This window comes from Polypterus senegalus, chromosome 6 (assembly GCF_016835505.1).
Source record: "Polypterus senegalus isolate Bchr_013 chromosome 6, ASM1683550v1, whole genome shotgun sequence".
NCBI lineage: Eukaryota > Metazoa > Chordata > Cladistia > Polypteriformes > Polypteridae > Polypterus > Polypterus senegalus.
Window position 1 is genome coordinate 137,186,935 of NC_053159.1, and position 24,901 is coordinate 137,211,835.

Genomic DNA, 24,901 nt, shown 5'->3' on the forward strand with positions numbered 1-24,901 from the left:
CACTATATAAAATAAAACTAACACTTCCTCAGATTCTGTGTGGTAAAGAAGATAAACCTTTAATTCAAACTCTTCTTTTTTGCTGACTGTGCATTTAGTATTTCTTCTTCTTTGTTCTTAATCTGTCTTCTCCAAAACTTTGCTCCATCCTGTGTCACAGTCCGCCATGTTTAGGTACGCACATTAAAAGAACAAGAACTTAAACCTGACTCTACCAGGCCTTACTGAACATGTTTACCTCTACAAAGAAGGTCAGTAGATGAGCGATTTGTCTACCAGGGTTATTCTACTCTTTCAGTCTTTTCTGTCTAAGCTCCACATTCACTGGTGAACCTGCACCCCAACTCACATCGCAATTGTATGCTGGCAGGTTTAAAGAAAATGCATATGTTTTTATTTTCAGCATTTTGTAACATTTGTACAAATGGTTTAGCAAAGTGATTATGCAGAAATGCCTAATTCAGTCATAAGAGATACCCACTGGTCACCCTAGTCACCACTGTTGTCCCCACCAATAAATCTTGACACAAATCTACATTAACCTCAGGCAGGGCCGGATTAAGGTGGGTGCTACTGATGCTGCAGCATTAGGCCCATTCCTGAAATAGGCCCAGATGAAAACAGACGAGAATTTTCCAGAAGCTGAAGTTTTCCTTTGCTATATTAACCTCAAAATAATTCTTAGAATGAAATTTGGAGTCCGGCTTTTGGACACCTAGACACAGCGTTACTTATTATACAGTTACGATCGTCCTTTGCGCTGTGACGTAACTATAACGTTGTTGTGTTTATTGTTGACCGAAGATTTCAAGTTAATGCTATCAATTTTACGTTAAACAGTTTACTTGGTAATTTAGCTACGTTTTTTGCAATATCTTGGGGATTCTTGCCACTTTATTATTGTTCGGTAAGTGCCACGCAGTAAATTTTTCACCTTGAAAGTTAGTTGTGCAGTAAAAATCGATTGCTATTTAAATGGTTATCTGTAAAGGTAAAACTAAAAGCCGGCCTGCGGGCCCGGCATGGATGTTTAGAATTTTTAAAATCCTCGACAGGATTCTGGTCTATTATGAAATTTAAACTGTGGACCGACTTTTACCCTCAAGAGCTTGAACTAAGTCACTTTGACCCAATGTCTCCGCAAATTCATTTTTTCTTACTCTGTTTTGTAAGAGAATTGTGAAATTTTGTGTATTTCATTGTTAGGTTTTCTGCATTAAGTGCACTTTTCAGACAGTTGCTATTGAATTTTGATGTTACATAGTTTGATGTTAATCTCGAGTTGTTATGATACTACGTCGTTATTATTATTCATGTTCAATGAAGGCTGGCTTTACCCTTATTCAGGGATGGAATTAAATAGTACTGTTCATTCATGTCACCAGTTTCTTTCATTCTTTGTCATCAAAATCAATACTATCCACTCTGGTGTTGTTCCAACGGGTTATGTACTTAATCATGGCACTGTTTAGAAATCCTTTGACGCTGTTTCACTTTCACAGCTAAAAAGTACTATTGACACACTTAGGCCTAGCTTTTGTCCCTTTGATTTTGTTCCATCACACCTATTACTGAAGGCTTTTGATGTCCTGGGTCCAGTATTGTTAGATGTTATAAATAGTTCTATTAGTGACAGCATTGTGCTCTCATTTTTTAAACAAGCAGTGGTGTCACCCTGTCTTAAAAAGGCAGAATTAGATCCTGGTGTGTGTTAAGTTAATTTTCACTCAATTTCCCAATTGTCGTTTTTGGTTAAAATATTAGAAAGAATTATTTATAATCAATTGGATGATCATCTTAACTCCAAGAATTTATTTGGGATCTACCAGTTTGGCTTTAGGCGTTATCATGGCATTGACTCCTGAAAGTATTTAACGACATGTCTCTCATTACCGACTCAGGTGGTGCAGCAGTCCTTGTCCTCCAAGACCTTTTTCAGCTTTTGACACTACTGATCATGAGATCTTACTGTTGCAGCTTGTGCTTTCGGTGGGGCTTACTGGGGCTGCTCTTAACTGGTTCAGGTCGTATCTTACTGATAGACATTTTTTAGTAACTTTCAATTCATATTTTTCATCTATTGTTCCTGTTAAATGTGGGTCTCCTCATTCTGGGTCCTAATTTATTTTCTATATATTTTCATCCCCATGCTGCTATTTTTAGGAAGTGTAGTAGGCACACAAGATGGACAAGTGGCCCGGCTAGGAGTCCAGAAGATCCCTTACCCGCACATGAGGCCCCTAATAAATGGACATGGATTTTATACTTTCCCTGGCCACAACAGGAGAAGACAGGGTAGGACTGTCACTGAGGGATGTTTATTCCCCTCAGGTGCTAGGTGGCAGCAGCCATCCATTCAGGGACCAGCAGGGAATGCTGGGAGTTTTAGTCTGGCAGCACTGCCCTGTTGGGGTCCATGGGTACTGCAAGGGGGTGCTGCAGGGTGATGTGCTCCCTAAAATACTGAACTTGCATATGACCCGGAAATGCTTCCAGTGGCCCTGGCACTGGAAATACTCACAGGTACTTAATAAAAGGGATTATCCAATCAAGTCAGAGCTGGGAGAATATGGAGCAACACTCGACTGGAGGAGGGGAGTACGGTGATGAAAATAAGAGTATTGTGAGAACAGAGAGCCGTTTTTTTGTGCTTGTGTTTTGCAACTTTGGACTCTGTGTGTTCGTATTCGGGGTTTCAGGATCATTGATGTTTCTTTCACAGACGTTTAAAGTTTCTTTTCATTGTTAAGCTGATGACACGTGGGTCTATATTCCTTTGTGTAACTCTTCAATGAAATCAGCATCACAATTGTCTTGTAGAACTAAGATCCTGAATAACTGACAGTTTTCTTAATCTTAATCAAAATAAAATGGAGGTGCTGATAGCTGGTCCTCCTGACAAATCTCAAACTGGTTTTGCACTCCTTGGGTCGTTTGTGGACTTTTGCAAGCCTCGTATTCGGAATCTTGGGGTTATTTTTGATAGTTACCTCTCTTTTGAGAAACAGATAAATTCTGTGGTCAAGAGTTGCTTTTTCCAACTTTGGCTGTCAGCCAAGGTTGAGCCCTTTTTAACTCCTAGGGATCTGGAGAAAGTTATTCATGCTTTTATCTTTTTGCTGCTTGATTACTGAGACTCATTGTATTCTGGGACCAGCAAATCCCTGGAACTCAGGTTGCAGTTGGTCTAGAATGCTGCTGGCCATTTTTTGGTTGGGGCAAGAAACTTTGATTCTGTATCTCCAATTTTAGCCTCTTTACAATGGCTGGTTGTTAGTTTCAGAATTGTTTTTAAAGTTTTGCTGCTGGTTTTTAATTGAACACATGAGTATGCTCCCACTTATTTATCTAAATTGTGTGTTATACACCAGCTGTCCAGAGAGCTTAGATATATCGGTCAGTTGCTCCTTGTTGTCCCTTGCACTAAGTGCAAAACTAAGGGGGATAGGACTTTTGCAGCTGCTACACCTTGTAGGTGGAATTCTTTATCTAATTACATTAAAGAGTCAATTGAACTGTTTAAAACGAGATTGAAGACGCATTTCTATTCTCTAGCTGTCCATGATCTTCAGTGATACTGATGGTTCCTTCCTCATAGTCATTTGTTTGTTTTCAGTTTACTGCTGGTTTATATTGTGTTTCACTGTATTTTATTTTTACTTATTTTATTTATGTTTATTGTATATTTTATTATAAAGCACTTTGCAGCAGAGTTACTAATGATATTTTAAATGTGCTCTATAAATAAATTGACATTGACATTATTTGCTGAGTTGATTACCTGCTGATAAAGAATTCCCAAAGACCAGACTCTTCATGTACAAATGGTGCACATGTACAAAAATGTTGCGTACGCCCGTTTCCACGCTCACTTTGAGATATATAAAAGCTAAACCTGGCATAAAGTCACACACGTTTTCACTGCAGCCTCCGCCCTTGCGTACATACTTTCCTATTCGGTTTTGCAAACTGGCGGCACCTAGCGTCAAAGCAGTGTTACTCTTTCTGTGTTGTTTCCCTTCTTTTTCATATTTACATCCATGACGTAGGATTTATCAAACAGACCAAAATTAGTTGCATACCGCCTACAAATTTAATTCACTTGATTGTAATCATTCTGGAACAATATAACATAGCTGTTTTAGTGTTATTAGAAGACATTGCAAATCGAAGAGTTAAAAGACAGCATGCATTTATAGATGATGAAGGCTGCCTTCTAAGTTAATTTCAATTTCCAAGAGCTATCCTGTTGAAGGTGTGTGCTGAACTGGTGCCAGTTTTACAAAGGCAGACATTAAAAAATTGTGCTCTACCTGCTTCTTTGCAAGTTCTGTCCATCCTTGGGTTTTTAGCCACAGGAGGTTTTCAACACGAACTTGCTATCCATTCGGGTAGTTCACAATCATCACTGAGTCACGCCATGCCAGCTATAGGATGGTATTATCTTCTTGCCATCCAAATATGTCACTGCAGTTGAACTGGGAAACATCAAAGCACAATTTGCAGCAATGACTGGTTTTCCAAACGTAATCGGAGTGGTCAACTGCACGCACATTGCTATTTTAATGGCACTGGACAAGTTACGTCAGCCAGGGATGAATCACCAAAAGAATGAGCTGGCATTACATCATATTTAGCAGGACAGCCTATAAAAACTTTTTTCCAACTAGTGCAGCAAAAGGCAAGTAGTTCTTTAAAAGATAGCGAGTCACCTCAAAGTGCCATTTAAAGAGCAGAATCTATTTGTTGTGGCGCTCAAAGCTAAGCAAAGGCGCCTTCACAGAATGAATTTAATTATGTAAATAAAAAACATTTTCACTCTATTAATGTGCTGCTCTATAGTCCACAGAAAGTATGTCACATTGTGCAAGCAAAACACTGAACAGATGGGGCTATTTATACAGATTTGCATATTCAAAATTGCAAAATTCTAGGAGGAGTCGGTGTGAGGCTTTAGGCGCATGCACGTGCGTTAAATTTCACGTTTATTGGGATTTATAAAGGGGAAGTGTATAGAACTTGTTGTACACACAGTTTTATGCATCTAGATTTTTTTGAACGTACGCACATTTCCACTATTGTCCGTATGCCATGTTTTAGTGTGAATTCTATACACGGCGTGATGAAAAATGACGCCCAAAGAGACTAGGTGAGTAACTGAGGGAATGTGTTAATACTAAATTTAAATGCCCAATTTGTTGTTAGCCTGGCCAAAACCATATGCACTAGTGAAATTAACCAGCAAAATAGCATATGCCAATAGCACAAAGCACACCAAACCTCTATGGGCTTTTGAAACAATTAAATTGTTCCAAGACACTTTTCATCTCACATGCTTTAAACAACAGACACTCCAGTGTTATATTATAGGTGAATTTGGTCTGCCAAATGTCAGAACAGCAGTCAAGTTAACGTCATCAATGTTGTTCAAATACAAATCACAGCAATACAGTTGTATATAATAGCTATGGAGTGGATAACAAAAACATGGTAATATCTAGCATATATGGTGATCAATATTTTGTAGATCATCTGCTGAATATGTCTGAACCACACTTTTCACTCTCATTTTAAAATGTTTACCCTGACAAGGAAGCTGATGTTAAAAAGTATTTAATTTTAAAATGCAGGAAAGCTGAATGAGCCATTATTGCTCTGGCACATTAGTAAGTAGATAAGATAAGAACCTTTGTTAAGTGTTGGATTGGGGGATTGAAGGCTTTGCATTGATTTGGCTGTAACTGACTGTCCAACTAGCCTGGGGGAATACAGGTTGTCAAAATGAAAGGACATACTGCTGACTGGCACTGACAGTCACTGAGTCTGTCTGAGATGGAGCTGATGCAATACAGCCCTCACTGGTTCAAAGATGTGTCAAGAAGCCATTAGATTCCTTTAAATTAACGGTTAAGCTCTCTCTGCTCCATTCATCCACAAGGCCATTCCATCCAAGGGCCACACCAGACCACACTGGACCAGAGACCAATCAGCATACTAAGAGAGTGTCACCTGGGAGCTACACATGCAAGATGAACTGCTTATTAATCAGATTGTTTAATTTTACCAATTATTTACTTATTTTGCTCTATTTTGGGAAAAATGGATATCTCAAGGTAATCCATGTATGAATAAAAATGTAACATTTTCTCCTGTTTTTTTTCTGGAACTCTATATAGCTGCCTGGTGTTAGAGATGTAAAAGAAAGTGAAATGTATTGACCTACTGTCACAGTCAACTTTGACAGTGAACAATTGGTAAGAGAATATACAAAGACTAGAGATGGGATTAGAGGAATGCTTTTAAGATCTAATAAATAAATAATAAAAAGTCTGAAAGGGAGATGAAGGTCATCCTAGTACCCTACCAAGACAAAACAGGCCGTGAAAAAGATGACGTGTGGCCGTGTCCAATACAAACCTGCCATAACAGATGTTTGATTAGCTTTGATGGATAACAGCTTCATTATCTGGAGGAAAGACCAATTCCTAGATAGCATTCATGTAACTAACCTTGGAAAACAAAATCATATTTCTGTATTCGGCATTCAAATTGAAATAGATAGATTAGATTAGATAGATACTTTTTTAATCCCAAGGGGAAATTCACATATAGTATACATATATAAAAAAATATTTTTTAAAAAACACGCTTATATTAAGTTAAAAGTGTACTAAAAAGTAAAAAATAAGTCTCTCATACATCACTCGTAAAATAAAAGGTGGGTGCTTTTGCTAATTTTTTAAGAAATGTTTTTGAATGTTGATTAATGAAAAGCGCCCACACTTTTATTTTACAAGTGATGTATGAGAGACTTATATTTTACTTTTTAGTACACTTTTTAACTTAATATAAGCATTTTTTTAAAAAATATTTTTTTATATATATATATTATTTTCAACTTTTTAGTCTTTGCTTTGTTTTAGTATAATTTTGTAATCAATATTTTAATACTTTTTTAAATATTTCTATCCTTTACTAGCGCCATCTATTGGTAAAATCTTTAACTATTCTTCATATGAAAATTTCATTTCTTAATTAACATGGATTAATTGATCAATTAGTGAAAGTGATTATTGATTCATATATTGTCATCGGAAGTGTGCAAAATTTCAAGTCATTTGGACAATAAGAAGTGGGTTAAATATCGATTACAAGATTTGTACCAGACAATAAACAGGTGAAGTTTAAAAATAAGCGTGGTAATAATAATAAAAATACATATTCATAAACATCATTAAGTACGTCTTACAATTGTGTTGCACATATAAATACAGGGTGTCTTATGTAAGCCTTTTGAAAGGTTTTGGACACTTAACATGACAATTTTATAGCTTAAATCTGCACATAAACAGAGCCTATCAATGCCCAGGAATTCCCAGGAAAGCCATGACCAGGAAAACAATACAAACTTCCCAGCAAACTTAAATCCATCTTACTTCACACTGAAACCTCTTTCCGGCAAGCTCCTGTTAGATGTTTAGAACAGCATGCTGGTGGGAAAGGGCTTTTAGATAACAGGGTGCTGACGTTCCTCTGAGAGGTAAAGATTAAGAGTGCACGAGAGAACAAGCTCTCTTAATCCATGTGAACCTCAGCAGTAATTCTGTGAAAAGTGAATGATTTTTGGGGAAATTATGGCACACTGTATACATTTATAATGGTTACAGATCAGAGTAAAGAGGACATATGCAATAAGTTAATTAGATATCAGAAAATACCTAAAGAGATACTTACAGCAAATCCAAAGGCTGAAGCGCTGTATCTCATGAAGGAAACAGCTGCAAAACAAAAAGAAGGGCAATGAGATAAGTCGAGATTTTAGAGATATTTTGTCATTTTACCATTTGCATATATTCGGTCATAAAATCCCTATTGCTGAGACTACAATCCACTATGAATGTGACTGCCTTGGAATAAAAAAACAAAGCAAATGAAAGGCAGCTCCCTTATTTATAAAAAGCACCCTAAGTGACTGTAGGATAAAGATGTTTGTCAGTACTGTGCATGATGATCATTTCCAGTGATGACTGACAAGCGCACTGCCATGCATGTAGTTTATGTTTCTATCTTAGGATCTTAGAATCTGTCCTGGCAGCTTTAATATCTACACAGAAAAAAAAAATCTGTTAATCTGACTAATGCACCACTGTATATCATTATATCTGTTTCTTTAAATTGGATCACTCACATTAATAAACACTATAATAAAAACCAAGATTATTTCTTTGTTGTGATAAGATTTTTTACCTTTACCAACAGTCATCTTTCTAACTACCTGTGATATACAACTGCAATAACTCAGAAATAATACAATTTCTTTCATTATCTGTATGTGTACGGGATCATATGTACCCCACAGCAACCATATTAAATAACTTCATAATTACAAGAATTGATATTTTTATTCAGGCCTTATTTTCTACAAATTATCCTCATCCTTCTTGTGTTGCTTAGAAAAGCACAGTGCTCAGAAAAGGCGACAAACCTGCAGACTATCACATTTTCAGGCACCTAAAACATGCAGGTCCAGACATGACTGTAACATGCAGACTCATTTTATTCATAATTGGTTGTCCAATCACAAGGTGGGAAATACTGTATGAGGGCAAATAAAATCAATATGCTAAGTAGAAACAATGCGTTTAGGCTGCGCCCACCTATACAGTTGGAGACCTGCCTGTTTGGGGGTAGCACTTCATTGTCCTGACTGCAAACATTTTACACAAATAACATAAAACGACTTTGGGATTTAAAAGGATATTAAGGCAAAATGTTAAGGGGATTTCTTCTTATAGGAAACAATTTATTAAAATTCCTACAGGCCAGGAATTAATTTCAGTAGCTGTGTCACATATTTAATTAAGTCAAAAATTAAATTAAACTACACCAATAATTTACTAATGAGTACCTGTCATTTTTAATAAGTTAAACTGCACACGTGATTTCAGTCCAATCATTGTACAAGTGAATGGGACAAAATGGAAATGTCAGTGAGTGAAATATGCCAATTTATGGAAAACCACGCAGTTTCAGAACTGAGAAGCAACTTATTGTGAAATAATGCAACTCCATTTTAAAATATTAGCTGACATTTGAGTCTTTAACTCATCAATCAGACTATATTTTGAACAGTTTTTGCAATGAATAGTACCATAAACATGCACCAGTCCAAAGGTGCAAAGCCTAAAACAGCGAAATCAATGAGCAAGTAACAGAGGAGCAGATTCGTCTGAACTGTGGTCTCCTTCTAGATAGACAAGAGAAGATCGACAGCAGCTGAAAATAACCAAACATCAAAATCTACACTTCAGATCTTTTAAAGTAAAATGCAAGCGCCATGCTTTGAAATACTCACAGGTTTGTATCATTATAGCGTTATTCAGATTTAAGTTTACATACATATTTACAGCCACAGTTGCCTTAAACATGATATTCATTTTGACATACAGTAATATATTAAAACATTTACCCAGAATTTAAATTTCCATCCTTGAAAAAAAATCTTATCTCTTTTTTTTTTTTTTTACAAAATAAGCACTCATTTGTAGCTTAAGATGTAGCATCCTTGCTTTAAACTGTACACCAGCTCGTTGTAGCCAAGCTTCAACATTTTTGTTATTAACAAGCAAATAACACGAGTCAAGCCTCACTACTCTGTTCATTCACACCACAGATCAGGCTATGTCAGGAAGGGCTACACCATCCTCCACACCACTTTTCTCACATCTGTAAATGTCAGATTAAAATATAATTGGAGACAGATACTGTATATATTGTCACGCATGCATGCCAGTGCATTACCTCCTGGGCTCACCTAAGGTATGTGGTACCACCCCGGGATGAGACGAGGCTCTGCCGCTGACAGTCTTGTTTCCTTTTTTTCCATCAGAGCCTCAAGAAACTGCCCACTGAGGACAGTGAAATCAAAGAGGCCTTGCTTTTTCCAGTATAAAGGGGAAATGATCCAGGAAGGTGGAGTCTCATTTGGATATGACCTCGCTGGAGAGAACGCCACATGACCGATTTAAAAGGCAACTGGCCTGTCATTATAGTGCCATCAATACATTTCATTGGTTTCATTTGAAGTTGCTTTTTGTTTGAATTAAATGGAGTTTTGCATGGTTGGCACCCCAATTATTTTTTGATTCGCCTTGCCTTATTATTTGCTACAATAGATAGATATTTAGAGGGAAGGCAAGGGAAAAGGATCAGGAGATGTATATGGAATCGGTAAACTAGTAGGTAGCAAAAATTGGAAAGTCAAAATGATTGTGTGACAAAACCCTAAACGTAAATCAAGAATCACAGTCAAAGCCGCATAACATTAAGTCCTTAACCAGAAAAACGAATTATTTCCACAGTCATGAAGATTTTCTTTTTTTGTTTAGAGAATATCCATAAACTTGGTGGCAGAGGCATCACAATGAGTTATGATCAGAGATCTGCCCTTTGCAACAACTTGCTGAATTTTGGTAATGAACCACAAAATGGCATCACTGTAACCTAAAAATATAATGATAAATAACTGACTTAAAACATAATTCTGGGATATTACACCCTGCTGTGATGGGGTCTAAATGGTAAATATTAGGAGAAAAAAAATAGATGTCTTCATTGAGTAGTACAGGTCTGAACAATCTGCAGTTCAACATATAATGATAAATAACTGCAATGAGAAATTAATAACACTCTCTGATCTTAGAAACCATCAGTAAGACACAAAATATTGTGAGAAAACAAAGTATGAAGTGCAAAAAATAAAAAGAAATAAAAAACATTAAAAAAATCACGACAGCAACTCTGTGATGAACTGTTACACATTTTAGTTTTGATTCACCGAAGTCTTCCTACTGCAGAGTATATACTTGCAATAATTTAACAGTGTAGGGATTTACAAAGCACCACCTAGAGGCACACAATGGGAATGCAAGCTGTCTATGGTCAAATAGCTTGGAACCTCCAAGAATGAATGTGAAGCAAACAGCGCAAGTTAGAAAAAATAAATTCATTTCAGAGGCAATGATTTGAAAGTGTTACATTTAAATCTGTAAAAAAAAAAAAAGTTATATGGGATGAGTACTTCATTTATTCATGCCCCCTTATTACGACATGCCATCTCAACATAACAAGGTATTCTCTTTTAATGCTGGCACACTACAATTAAGCATTTTAGTGAGTAACTGGGCTTCATTATAATCATGAATAGTTCTTCCTAATGTTGCACACGTACAATGCAGGCTCTTCCTCCCATTAAAGATGAAATATGTTGACTTAACTGAGTGTACTTTCTAAAGAAGGCTTCCATTTGTTTAGTAAATTGGGCATTGAATTTCTGTACAGTCTTGACTTGCACACAAATTAATTGCCACACCTACGATTGCTTTACGACTATTGATTTGCTTTTCCCTACAGCACACTCTGTTTCAGCACTAGTTCTCTGGACTTAAAGAAAAAGGTTTAAACAAAGTCTGATGAGTTTTCTGGGTTTTTTGAAATATCGACTTGTTTGGAATATTCAAAACTGCCTGAAGCTGCCAGCTTTCATGTTTACCCTCTGGCTTTATATTTACATTCCAGTATGTCTATTTTGCTAATTTTTAAATCTTTTATTATCATTGTTTCTGGTAATATTATTATGTATTTTTATTATTTTCCTAATTATTTATTTAATGTCAGTTTTGTTTATTATGTCATTTCTAAGTGCTTAAATTTGCTCTTTCATGTACTTTATGTTTTGTGTGTGGTTCCCCAAGAAGTGGGGCCACCAGTTAGTCTCCACTGAGGGGCTGCTCCGAGTCCCATAAAGGCTCCAGAGAATTGAAGCCCTTTGTGGTACATTGTATGCGCTTGGTGGTTGGTTAGTTTGAATCTACCGGCTTTTTTGACACTTTACTTCTGTTCTTTGGATTTTGATTTTTAGATCATGTTTTGGGACTCATATACTTGGGATGACTTGTTAGCAATTTCCTTTGCCTCTTTTTTGTTATTTTTTTTAATTTAATTTAATTAATCAATTGATTTTTTCTGCAGTGGGCTGGCTCCCTGCCCGGGGTTTGTTTCCTGCCTTGCGCCCTGTGTTGGCTGAGATTGGCTCCAGCAGACCCCCGTGACCCTGTAGTTAGGATATAGCAGGTTGGATAATGGATGGATGGATGGATTTTTCTTTTGTAAAGATTTTTTGTTGTCTTGCTTTGTACTATACAGCGTTTGTTTTCTCCTCCCTAATGTGAGTAATTTGGGACATTTCAGTATATTTTCGAACTTTAAGAGTTAAATGCATTTTAGGCCGGTTGTAGGCTTAAGTCACCCACTCAGGTGAAACTGGGCTGCCTTTTGATGCACTCCCTCTTGGCAGGCTTCCTTGGCTATTTTTATTGTTTATTTACTTATTTGGTTTATTCCTTTATCCAAAGCAACTTACACGTGTTGAGATTCAATTGGTTACATTTATCTTGCTTTAGAAAATTGAAACAGGTGAAGTGACTTGCTGATGATCACCAGTGTCAGCAGCAGGCGGTTAAGCTAGGCTGACATTTGAACAATTTTGATGAGACCAGGCCATGCTCCCCAAACCTATTCGCTTCATTTTTCCAAAAGTCAAATACAGACCCACATTTCTAAGCAGCCTATAGCAACATGAAGAATCTTTTATGTTTTAGCAAAGGCTGAGAACCTGGCCTAAGTGCAGTTTAATATTTCTGTAATTTTTCTTTATCCTTTAAATATTATTATTGTGTGTATTATGTCAATGATTCTGTTTTTTTTGTTCTTTTGTGTGTAATGTTTTGAATATTATTTTGTTTATGAATTAACTAGTATATATGAATTATGTTTATTTTTGTATTGGTGTATTTAGTTGATTTCCCCACACCCTTTATACAGTATAGACTTTCATTATGTCATCAGAGCTGGACCTCCACTTTGTGCCCATATATTATTCCAGGAAGAGAGGTAGTTTCTCCAGAATGGCATTGAATATGATATTGTATTCATCATCTTAGTTAATATGTTTTTTTTTTTATTTTTGGCTTTCTGGATAATTTACTTGTTTTGTAGAATATTAAATTTGACATACCGAGTGGTTTTGTTTGTGCTGGGTTGTCTTTTGCTTATTTTTTGCATTAATTTTGTTTTCTTTGGTATCCTTTTCTTTGCACTTAAATTTGTTGGATTGTTTTTGGATCACAGCCATTTATGGTTTCCACTTATCCTTTTTGAATTTTACTTACATTTTATTCAGGATAGTTTTGAGTCTGGGCTGTCCTCTTTTGTATTTTATGGATTAGAGAAAGTCCTATCTGAGATACTAGACTCACTCCAGGATTGGGGAAATTGCTCCGATTTCAGATGGCACCTATTATTCATATAGTGATTATGCATGTATTCTGTATTTTCTTTATATGAAAACATTCTCATAATGATTCAGCATTTCTCTGACACTACTGTTTACTGCCACATTGCCACAATGACCTGCTACCATCGTGGTCCATTGCAACCAACAATTTAGTTTCAGACTTCAACATGGGCGGCACGGTGGCGCAGTGGTAGCGCTGCTGCCTTGCAGTTAGGAGACTCGGGTTCGCTTCCCAGGTCCTCCCTGCGTGGAGTTTGCATGTTCTCCCCGTCCTCCGGGCGCTCCGGTTTCCTCCCACAATCCAAAGACATGCAGGTTAGGTGGATTGGCAATCCTAAATTGGCCCTAGTGTGTGCTTGGTGTGTGTCCTGTGGTGGGTTGGCACCCTGCCCAGGATTGGTTCCTGCCTTGTGCCCTGTGTTGGCTGGGATTGGCTCCAGCAGAACCCCGTTACCCTGTATTCGGATTCGGCGGGTTAGAAAATGGATGGATGGACGTCAACATCAATTAAGTCCCCATTGGCTGCTAATTTTAAAAAATGTATTTAAAAACATGAACTACAATTTTTTATAGTTTCTCCACACCCAACAACTAACAATAACCTAAAAATGCTTTCTTTCTTTACCTGATGCCTATGAAAGCCATTTAAGCAACTACATGCCTATCTGGTCTTAGTATTTAAGTACCTGATACTGTAAAATACCTATTAAAACAGTTACTTTATTTACTCTATTAATACATTTAATTATATTCGGTTATGACAGCTATTTTTAGATATGACTCATTGCTACAAAAATATTCAATAATCATAAATGTGATATATGTCTCTATGATGAAGTAAATAAACAAAAATTGAAATTGTTTCAACTTTCACAACAGTAAACTAAGTCTCTGAAAATACACAAATATTACGCCATGAGGGTATCTCCTAACTTGTTCATTCTTGTAGCACATTGGTCCTCTAAGGGTGGAGAGGATTTTTTTCTTCTCTTACACTTAGTCAAATAGTTTTATCCAAAACAAAAGGAAAACAAATTGATTTTTTCTTAGCTAGAAATAAAAAAGACAGGTGTGAACATCTGCAGTATTTTTCACAGACTAAAAGGCCTCTGGCTCAAAATCCAATTAGCACAAAGAAGCCTTGGAATGGTTTCTGAGGTGTTAGCCATTTCACTGGGTTTCATTAGTTGTTACATGACAAGTATTTTCAAATCAGATCTTGGCTGAACTTTTTGTTTGGGACGGACATTGCAAATAATTTCTTATGCAGATATTAATTCCAGGTTTTATTTGGGAATCACTCTACTCTCTTTATCTCTTTGAATAGGCACATCACACATACAAAAATCCTTGAATAGTCTGAGCAAAGAAATTGAATTAAGGTTGATGCATTTTGTTCTTCTAATTTTATCTGTCATGTTTTGCTGTTTTGGACAGTAAACACTATTAATGCCAGTGACAACAGAGCTCAGATTCCCTTCCTGACTTAAAACATAATTCTGAGATATTACACCCTGCTGTGATAGGGGGGTCTAAATGGTAAATATGAGGAGGGAAAAAGCAGATGTCTTCATTGAGTAGTACAGGTCTGAACAATTTGCAGTTCAACAACAGCATAACCGAGGAGATAGTGGTGGACTTCACGAACACCATGGCTTTCATCAGTCCAGGTGGTCCAATGAAATCAATACCTGGAGCTACACTTGGACAAAAATATGGATGGACAACAAACGCAGCAATCATAATAAACGAGCAGAAGAGCAATCCTTGGTCATTGTGCCATGTTCTTACAACACAAAGCTAATTGTACCATGGGATGACAGCTGCCATTAGATGTTTAAATATATCTTCTCTGAAAAGACTACTTTCTTTTTCACATTTTGGCTTACCATAACATAACATAACATAACATAACATAACATAACATAACATAACATAACATAACATAACATAACATAAAACAGCAGTTACTGTGTTACCAGTTTAACTTTATTCAGTGTTGTGGGGTGCAATTTCAAATAGTTCATTACCTAAACGGCTGGATTAATTATTTAACTACTCAGACTTGAGTGTGTATTTTCTATTTTATTTACATAGTCAGCTGTCTCCAGTTTCTTCAAGGGATCGATCGATTGATTATTCTATCTAACTGCCTATCTGCTGTATCTGTTAAGGAGCAGCTTGGGTTTCATCAATGGCTGAGGTCTCTTTCCTTTATGTTTTCCAATTTTATTGTTCCTTATGTATTTCTTGATAAATATCTTTTTCTCCCCTTTTTGTATTTTATTTATAATAAGTATTGTGTATATTTATATTTATATAGACACTTGTATTTCTATTTAGATAGTATTTGTTAAATTACTTCTTAAAGAGTTATGCCTAAGGGGGCAGGACCCTCAGACAGTGCAGCTATAGGATGGCCCCTATCCTATTCAAGAACGTGACTGCTGCTGCATTAGAGTGTACGTATGTCTTTTGGCTACCATTTTCATTGATTTGTGTTTTCAACTATTGTAAGTGCTTTGTGCTGCATCTCTGTATTTTTGGAATTTGGTTTGTGTTTAGAAAAACAATATATATTTGTGGTCTAATTTTGCTCTCTTTGGTTTGCCTTATTGAGCCCTTTTCTAAATTAATTTTTTAATAATTTCTTTAAATATAAAGAATGATTGTTTTTGTGTTTTTGTTAATGAGGGATAAGTGTTATACATGCTTCTCTTTCTTTTAGTGATGTTTGAATATTAAAGCATTTACCCCTTTTTGGAGGGTTGATGTAGGCTGAAAGCATTCTACTAGATTTCAGGTAAGGCTTATATTTTTGCTAGGCCTTACTGGAGCTTTGTGGCCTGTATTACTCAGAAAAGCCTGGCTTTTGATTTTGTGAAGCCCAGCAAATTCATAACACTATCTATCTATCTATCTATCTATCTATCTATCTATCTATCTATCTATCTATCTATCTATCTATCTATCTATCTATCCTGTGATTGTCCTCACATGCCTAAAGGAACTAAACAAAGGAAAGCAAAAAAAGGGTTGCAGAGAACATATTTGCCTGCTTCCTTCGTACCTTCAAATTTGCCAAAGTGGAAGAAGATCTGCTACTGCAGGTACTGTAATTCCATCTATTGTAATTCTCTGTCTTTTTTTAGCTCACAATACTGCCCTTCCCTAAAGGAGTCTGTCACGCTCAAGACAGCATGTCTCGTTTATGATCACAAGTGCATCTGAACTTGTCATGATATGCTGTGCCTTTGGAAATGCAGGCAGAGACTTAGCACACCAACACATTTAATTATGGGATAAAATAGGTTTTCCCATTTGGAACCCTCCACCTTTTCTAAGCTTTCCTGTGTTTTCCTTGGGCCTGACTTAAAATATGGGGAAGGATTCAGATGTGACACTACCATTAAGACAATTTGAGTTAGCTTTAGAATGGAAGAGAACTCGTCAGAAGACCACTGACCTCATTCCATATCAGAACAATGTCAGCTCAGCCCCTTCTGATTTCACTGCCTTATAAAGTCTTGCCAAAGGAAGTCCACCGTCATGCAGGACCTGGCTTCTGACCTAAAAGAATTCCATTCCAGTTGTATGTCATTTATTGGCTGGAAGAAGCTCTCAACTGATTACTAGTGACTGGTTCTTTTTATTTGTGTATTTTCTTTGCAAATTAATCACTGATCATTAAATGGTCAACTTGTAGTTTTCCTGATGTTGTCACAGAAGGCCCAACAAGTGATAAAAATGGAGAAAATTTAAAATAAAGTGTACCTAGAAAGCAGAATAGGTGGTATTTGGTAAAAGCTATCATGAAGCTACATATATTTGATAATTTGCTTAAAAACGTATAAAGCAGAAAATTGCTATCTACAGAATTTAAATAAGAATGACAGGAATTGGCCAATGAGGTGGAACAAAAGCAACACATACAGCATAGGATTAGTGTAGCAATCTGAGATGGAGGACACAGCATTTTATTATTAGCTTATCCTGGCTGTTTGGTTGTAGTCCTGCACTTGATGTCTCTCCACTGACTCCAGACTCATTATTGACTGGAACTTTTGCCACTCATCCTGCTAGAAAATGTAACTGTGCTGCCATTGTCTGTCTGTTTAATGTTAGTCCATTTATTTATACCACTTTAACATGGTACATATTACATTTAACATTATTACAGCCTGTTTGGAAAACACAGTGATATGAAGCGGAGCATGACTTTCCCTATAGCTTCATTAATATAATATAACATTCCCAAATCTGCCTAATCCAATTTAGGATCATGGGGAGCCTATCTTGATATCATGTGGCACAAGGCAGGAACTCATCCTGTAAAGTCTACAGACACACACATTCACACTTACATAGGACCAATTTAAACTAATGGGCACATCTTTGGAAATGTGGGAACAAAACATGGAGTACCCAGAGGAGATACAATGCAAAAAGCTCTACTGTAAAGTGGTGTAAATTTGTAATGAGAAGAGGCCAAAGTTTCTGACAGACAAAAAATCTGTATTACCGTATATGGGTTACAAAGGTGGCAGAATAAGTGCTGCCAACGTCAGCAGTACTATAACAAAAATATCATTGTCATATATATGATTCAGAAGATCATAAAAAGACGAGAGAAATATTTAAAGAACCAATGAGGCTATACTAAAAATAATAATAACATTTTTGTGAATTACAAGTAGTTTTACTCTGTTAAATAAAATATAAATGATCTTCGAGTTTTACTCTTGTACTGTATTCTTCTTTATTAGAACTATTTGTTTAAATATGGTCTATAAATATTCAAAATGCACAACATACCAAGTTCAGTAAGAGGATTAGAAATGTTAGTGAGCAGTAGGCTGACCCCAATATTACCCAAAATGACAGAGCTCTCTCTCCATTACACCTGGATGAATAATTCACTAACTCCTCACCTTCTGGTTATTTCTCCGTGTTTTGGCTTTATTGAATGAAAAAGCAGGACATCTCAAAAACAATGCAAAATATGCCACAGATTTATCACAATATGAAAAGTATGGCAGGAATTTCATGCTTCAGTGAGTGTTAGTTTATTTGCACCTCTAAATATGCACCAGATTTCAATGACTCTTTAGTCAGACAATAAAAATCTGTCAATTTATTCCAGTTTCCACCCTTGGCCCTTGCCTGCGGTGTATCCCATTTGCATTTGTTACTCATCAGAATAGCTATGCCAAAGCAGAGTTAAATCCAATCAGCATATCATCTGACAGCCTTTACGTGGAATAATAAAGACAGATCCACCTAACTTCTGAGGCACACTTGTAACCTTCTTAATATAGCGTGCCTTCCAAGGTGAACATCAAAAAGCACTTACCAAGACATAGTGAAACCTTTTTCGCAAAATTACGCATTGATCCAAATATGAGTCCAGGCAGGTTAAATGACTTGCTCATATTACATAAAGAATCAGGCAGATAGTTGAGCCAGCATTCTTCAGTCTCACAGATAAATGTCTTAGCCTCTGTGCTGCACTGCCTAAGAAAACAGGCCTTTATCTATTACAGTACTAATCTCAGTCCAGTTCTAATGTTGTGGTGAGGCAGAGTCTTCTTCAACAGCATCGGGCAAGAGCCAACCTTGGATTGGGTGTCAGTACATCGATGGGCACATTTATTTACACATCTAGTCTATAAAATTAGAGTCACCAGTCAGCTTCATCACCAAATCTTCATAATGTGGGGATGATTAGGATTACCTGACAGAAGCCAACGCACATTTACGGAGAGCATCCCAATTATACAGCTTGACAACTGAGTCGATTTGTGAGGGGGCAGAGAAAATCACCAAGAAATATGAAGCGAAAATTGTTATGTTTCAGCCTGGGTGTGTTCTAAGCTTCTGTTTATTTGCCTTTTCCATGTCTTCTTTTTTATATGTTTATTGTAATTATGTATTTTGTTAATTTTGCCTTGTTTATTTACTAATTAGTTTCTATGTATTTTGTACAGTTGTCTTATTAGGTTAGATTGCTAAACTTTATTAATCTCTTGGGGACATTCAGATTCATACAGCACCAGAAACATAAAAGAAAACTAGGATACAGACTCACAGGACAGATAGTACAGCCAATCAATCAATCAGCTGATAAATAAATAAGTAAATAAATAAATATTGTGCAGATATTTCAAAATGAACTTAACAAGTAACTTGCAAGGAAGCATTGAATTACCTGATAGCACTGCACAGAAAAGATCCCCAGAGATGCTTCTTAGCACATGATGGTGGAATGAGCCTGTGGCTAAATGTGCTCCAAGGGGATTTTTTCATGATGGCATCTACTTTGCCACCATTCTCTTTTCCACAACAGCTTCCAGTATGTCTAGGGTTTGCCCTGTGGTATTGTGCTGGAAGTCAATTGTGTAGAGGGTAAACAGAACAGGAGTTCCCTGTAAATAGAACTGGACAGATCCCTTTGGTACTCCTGTGTCACACAATACCACTTCTGACACACAAACTACTGTCTGTTGGTCAGGTAGTCCATGATTCAGGAGATTGTGGGGGCATCAAGATGCACAGCCTTGAGCTTTTTCCCAGTTGATGAGGCAGAATGGTATTAAAGGTACTGGAAAAATCAAAGAACATTATCCTAACTGTGGTACCAGCCTTGTCTAAGTGGGAGTAGGCTCTGTAGATCATGTAGATCAGAATATCCTCCACATCTCTATGTGTCTGATAGGCAAACTGCAGAGGATCCAGATGTTCTGTAACCTGGGGCTGCAATTGTTTCAGGAGCAGCCTCTCAAAGGTCTTCATCATGTATGATGTAATAGCAACTGGTCTGTACTCCTTGAAATCATGGGACTAGGGCAAAACAGAAGGGTTTCCTTGTACTTTGTAGGTGACCACCCTGAAGAGGCGGGGCCAGCCTGATGCTACTGCTGAAGGACCGCCCTCAGCCTTTATATTCCAAAATTAAGAGCAGACCCTTCAGTGGTTCGTTGATGTTCATTGAGTTCAGGTTTCTGGTTTCTGCTTTTGTTTTGTGGATACTGTTTCTTAGACTGTGATCTGTGACTTGTATGCCTTTTTGGGTGAACCCTTTTTGCCTCATTTTTGTTTTTCTACAATTCTTGTGCTTCTTTTGTTTATTACAAATAAATGTCTTCTTTAATAAAGAACCTGTTGGGTTCTGCAGTTTGTCTTGTGTAGTCAGAGATTCATCTCCCTAGAGGGGCATGTTTATGTATTTTTGGGACATTTTTGATGAGGTTTGAGCTTTTGAAGCCAAAAGCCCTTTTAAGGCTGTGTAGGCCAAAGCATCATAGTATAGTTTGGGGTCAGGCTGCCTGAATTGAGGCAGATCTCTAGGCAGGTTAAGGAAGGTTCTAGCATGGTTTATGGATCATTTTTGTGGCAACATATCTTATTGCTATTTATGATCATGAATTTCCAACAAAAATAATCAAAATAATAGACAGATTTGATTCATTTTTTTGCACTGATGTCAACTTTAGCAAGTGTAACATTTACAAAAAAATATGTGCTTCCAGGTAACTTAAGGGGGTAACATAGAAAATCTTACAATATCTGAAATCCTACATTTTAAAATACACTCAAGGTACCTCGCTTATGGTTTATCATTACACTAAGATAGCAGAAATTCATCTTGAGACATCACAAACAAACATAACATTCCAAATTAACCATAACTGACTCTGAACCATAATCTCAAGAGGTCATGCAGACAAAAAAGAAAGAGTTCTTAATAAAATCTCCAATACCCTGGACAGTAAACACTGACACTCATATTTATAGGTCATACTGGGTCACTTTAGACAAGACTCTGAACCCAGGATACATGTTTTAGTGCCTTGCAAAACGTTATGTGAGATGATCATGTAGACCCCAGGAATTGAATTCAAATCCCTATAGCTGTGTGACAGCACAGTTAACCGCAGCACAAAGTCTTCTTGGATATCTCAAAATGACCTGCAGGCATTAAGATGTGCTGAAATGATTTCCAGGCTGTTTTAAGTTCTGGAGTCATGATAGTTGAACTGCATTTTGACATATCTCTAAATGTTAAATTGGTTTGCCTGATGAACCAATCAAAGGTCCTGCCTGTGACGTTTAACTGACACAATATGGTCTCCAAAAGAAATTCCTGCCAAATCGTCTAATTCACTTCAGTAAAAATGTGACAACTGCTGCCTTGCTTGGTTACTGGCAGCCCAAAGTCTTACCAAACCTTGACACTTTACATGGTGGAGCCTCATCCTCCCAATCAATTCAATTGCCTCGAATCGCATTGCAGAGTCAGGATGCGCATATAAAACCTCAGCACATGGCCCTGGTGTTCAGTGGCTGCCAGTCAAAGCACTTACTGCTGCTGCTTTGTTTTTCTACTCTGACTGAGCTTTCATTACAGCTCCAGTAATTCCCCAATGACAGCCCACACTGCAGTACTTGAATGAACCAGACAGCACATTACTAATATTACAAAACTGCAGTTGCATGTTAAACACATTTATTAAATGAGAATTTGTGTCACAGTTATAATGAAAACATGCCAGCTCTGTAATTGAACCCTGGTCTGATTGTAAGCAAATCTGTGGTTTCTCCCGACTTCTGAGTTCCTCTAATGCCTCTGGTTGCTCCCATAGTTTTAAAACATGCTGTTAGGCAGATGGAGGTCTGAATAACTTTGAACTTGACTGTGTCGGAGTAGACTGGCATTGCATTCAGGGCACATCACCCATTGGTACCAGCATAGGCTGTGCATTCCAATGACTCTAAATTTGATTAGTAGGTGCCCTAAGGAAATCACTGTTATGAAAATTAGGGGAATAACTGCAACAAAGTCGACTTAAATAAATTTAGAGCCATGGTATACAAGTTAACAAAAACACTGTGATGCCACCGCCAATGAATCTTCCTTGTTAACTTTCAGTTCAAATTCATGGCACATTCAAAATAATCAGATACATCAAGTTAGCATCTTGCCCTTAAGAGTCTTCTGCAATAATCCGATGAATATATGTTTATGGGCTGTCAGGGAACTGTAGTGTTGGGAATGTTATTTTTCAAAGTAACTTAGCTACATTACTTATTACTTGCAAAAAATGAAATAAATATGTTACACAGTTATTTTTATAAAATATAATATTTTACAGACAGTATTTTAGTTTTGTGTTTCTTGTTCTTTTTTTGTATGAAGAACTGCACATTTTACTAGCCAGCACTAGTTATTAAATCTAAAGTCCATATATGTACCTTCATGAAACTGACCAGAAGCACAGCCAGATTAACCCTAAATGCGTTTAGTCCTTCACGTGCGGTCAAGTATATAGCATCCATTCTCTTTTTCCATCCCCAAAGTGGAACACTGGCCGCTGTACTATCCGATCACATGGCTTCAACATATCAAACATAGAAAAGAACTGGATGAAAACTAAACTGACATTTTATTAAAGTTTATTTTACTGGTGTGCACACTGCACACTCTTATCCAATTGGCTGTGTGATTGAGCCCTGCAAAGAATTGGCGTAACGTCCACCATGTTTGCTTCTTATCTTACATCCAGTGCAACCCTGAACTGGCCCATTAAACTGAACTGTCCGCACATGTAGGATCAAATGCACACCTACAACGTTTATTCAGTTCTTTTGACTTGATTGCACACTACGTTAACATCTGCCTTACTAGCTGGCACCACGCGGCTGGAGCATGCACATGCACAATGTTACAGTCTTTATCTTTACAAAAAAAATGCAACACTCCTACAATATGACTGCTGGGAATAGGCTGTGATAGTGACACATTTCTGTTTTTTTTATGTAATGCAGGGATTGTGATCACTTATGTACTGTATGTTTGTATCAATGTGGTATTTGTATGAGGTCAATCACATTAAATTTCATGCAAACGATATTGCTAAACTAATATTTTCTTTTACTTTATTTCACTCCAAAATCTCAAAGATGACATTAGAACAGAACTGTGAAGAGAACAGGCCGCTTAGCTCAACAAGCTTGGCCATCTATATCAGTAGTTTACAAATTCAGTCCTGGGGGGTCCCTGTGGCTGCAGGTTTTTGATCCCACCAACTTCTGTTTATAACTTGACTCCTAGCCTAATTACGTGAGCTGTCATTTTTCCAGGTTCTATGTTTTGAACTCAGAGTAGATATTACAAAACTAAGTTTGGTAGCATGCAGACTTGCATTTAGACTTAAACCTCCTTCTATAACTCAGTAGGAAAACAATGTACTATATTATCTTAAATTGTTGTATCAATATATGATCTCAATAGTTTTCTTTAAGAGAAAAATTGGCATCCACTTCAAGTACCCTCTGTACTTTCAGAAATAAATACTTTTCAATCACATTCATAGCTACTACTGTAGAAATTCATCGGTGGATAATGACTGTAATGAGAACTCAGTTTCAGGAGGCTTTATTAACTTTTAACTGTCTGGCACTCTACTTAATACAACAATATATCAGGCAGAGTGGTGTTTCTGAGGCTAAGGGTCTGTGCTGGTATTTGAAAGGTTGCCAGTTCAAGTCCCATTAATGCCAGAAAGGATCCAACTGTGCTCTGACCCAAAGACCCCCAAAAGGTCATATGAAAGGACAATTTCCCCTCTGGGATTAATAAAGTAAATCAAATAAAAAAAAAATGTTAGGACGGTGCTAACATGAACAGCCCAACATTGTTTCTCAATCCTATTCAGTTGCTTTTTGAAGTACTACTGTCTATCACATTACTTGGTAACTCGTTTCTTTGTGAAGAAAAACTGATGAAAATTTAAATTCTTAAGTACCAAATGTAAAGTGTACCCTCCTAAACCCTAGGCATAAACAGATGAATAGTACAAGCCACACATATTGACCCGTGTAGACGTCATTACAGCCTACTTTCAATGCACTAGTTGCATCATAAAGTCACTCCTCTCTACTTACTTTGTAAAGCATTTCATGAATTTATGTGCGTGTGTTGAACATAAAGAGGAATTGCATCTGCATACTGCATAATAAAACACGCACCTCTCACTTTCAGTAATAAGAGCTGTGGCAGACGCCCCTGCAGCATATCGTCCAGGGGAGCAAGCATGGGAGACCCAATGCCTCCCTCCAGATGCTAGATGGCAGCCTCCCCGGGTTGCAGCGGTGTCTTGGACTCCCATAGGGAGTTGGAGTTTGGTGCAGCCCTGTTGGGTTCTGCAAGCGCCGCCAGGGGAGCTACTGGGCCCTTCTGGGCAGTTGTTTCGCCATACCCAGAAGGGCAGCCGGGTGTCGGCAATCAAGCACCTGGAGCACTTCTGGGTGCTTAATAAAGGGAGCCAGCAACCACCACTCAAGTGCCAGAGTCGGGAGGAGGAGAACGAACTTTGGAGGAGGACTGTTGGTGCCAAAGAAAAGTGTGTTTGAGTGCTGTATTTGTGCCTGTGGGGGTCACGGGGAAGACGTGCCCCACAGGTGAAGAAAATAAAAAGTTCTTTTGTTTTTATACATGTCTCTGGCAGTGAGTCTGTGTCGGGTCAGGCCCCTATATAGTGCCTTTTA

General features: G+C 37.3%; 1 protein-coding gene across 1 annotated transcript in view; it reads right to left on the minus strand.

The window, feature by feature from the left end:
• Positions 1-24,901, minus strand: part of LOC120531682 (transmembrane protein 163-like) — a 319,701-nt gene that overhangs the window by 112,642 nt on the left and 182,158 nt on the right. Inside the window, exon 3 of the mRNA XM_039757306.1 lies at positions 7,735-7,778. Within this exon, the coding sequence (XP_039613240.1) occupies positions 7,735-7,778 (44 nt within the window). The remainder of the gene's footprint in view (positions 1-7,734; positions 7,779-24,901) is intronic.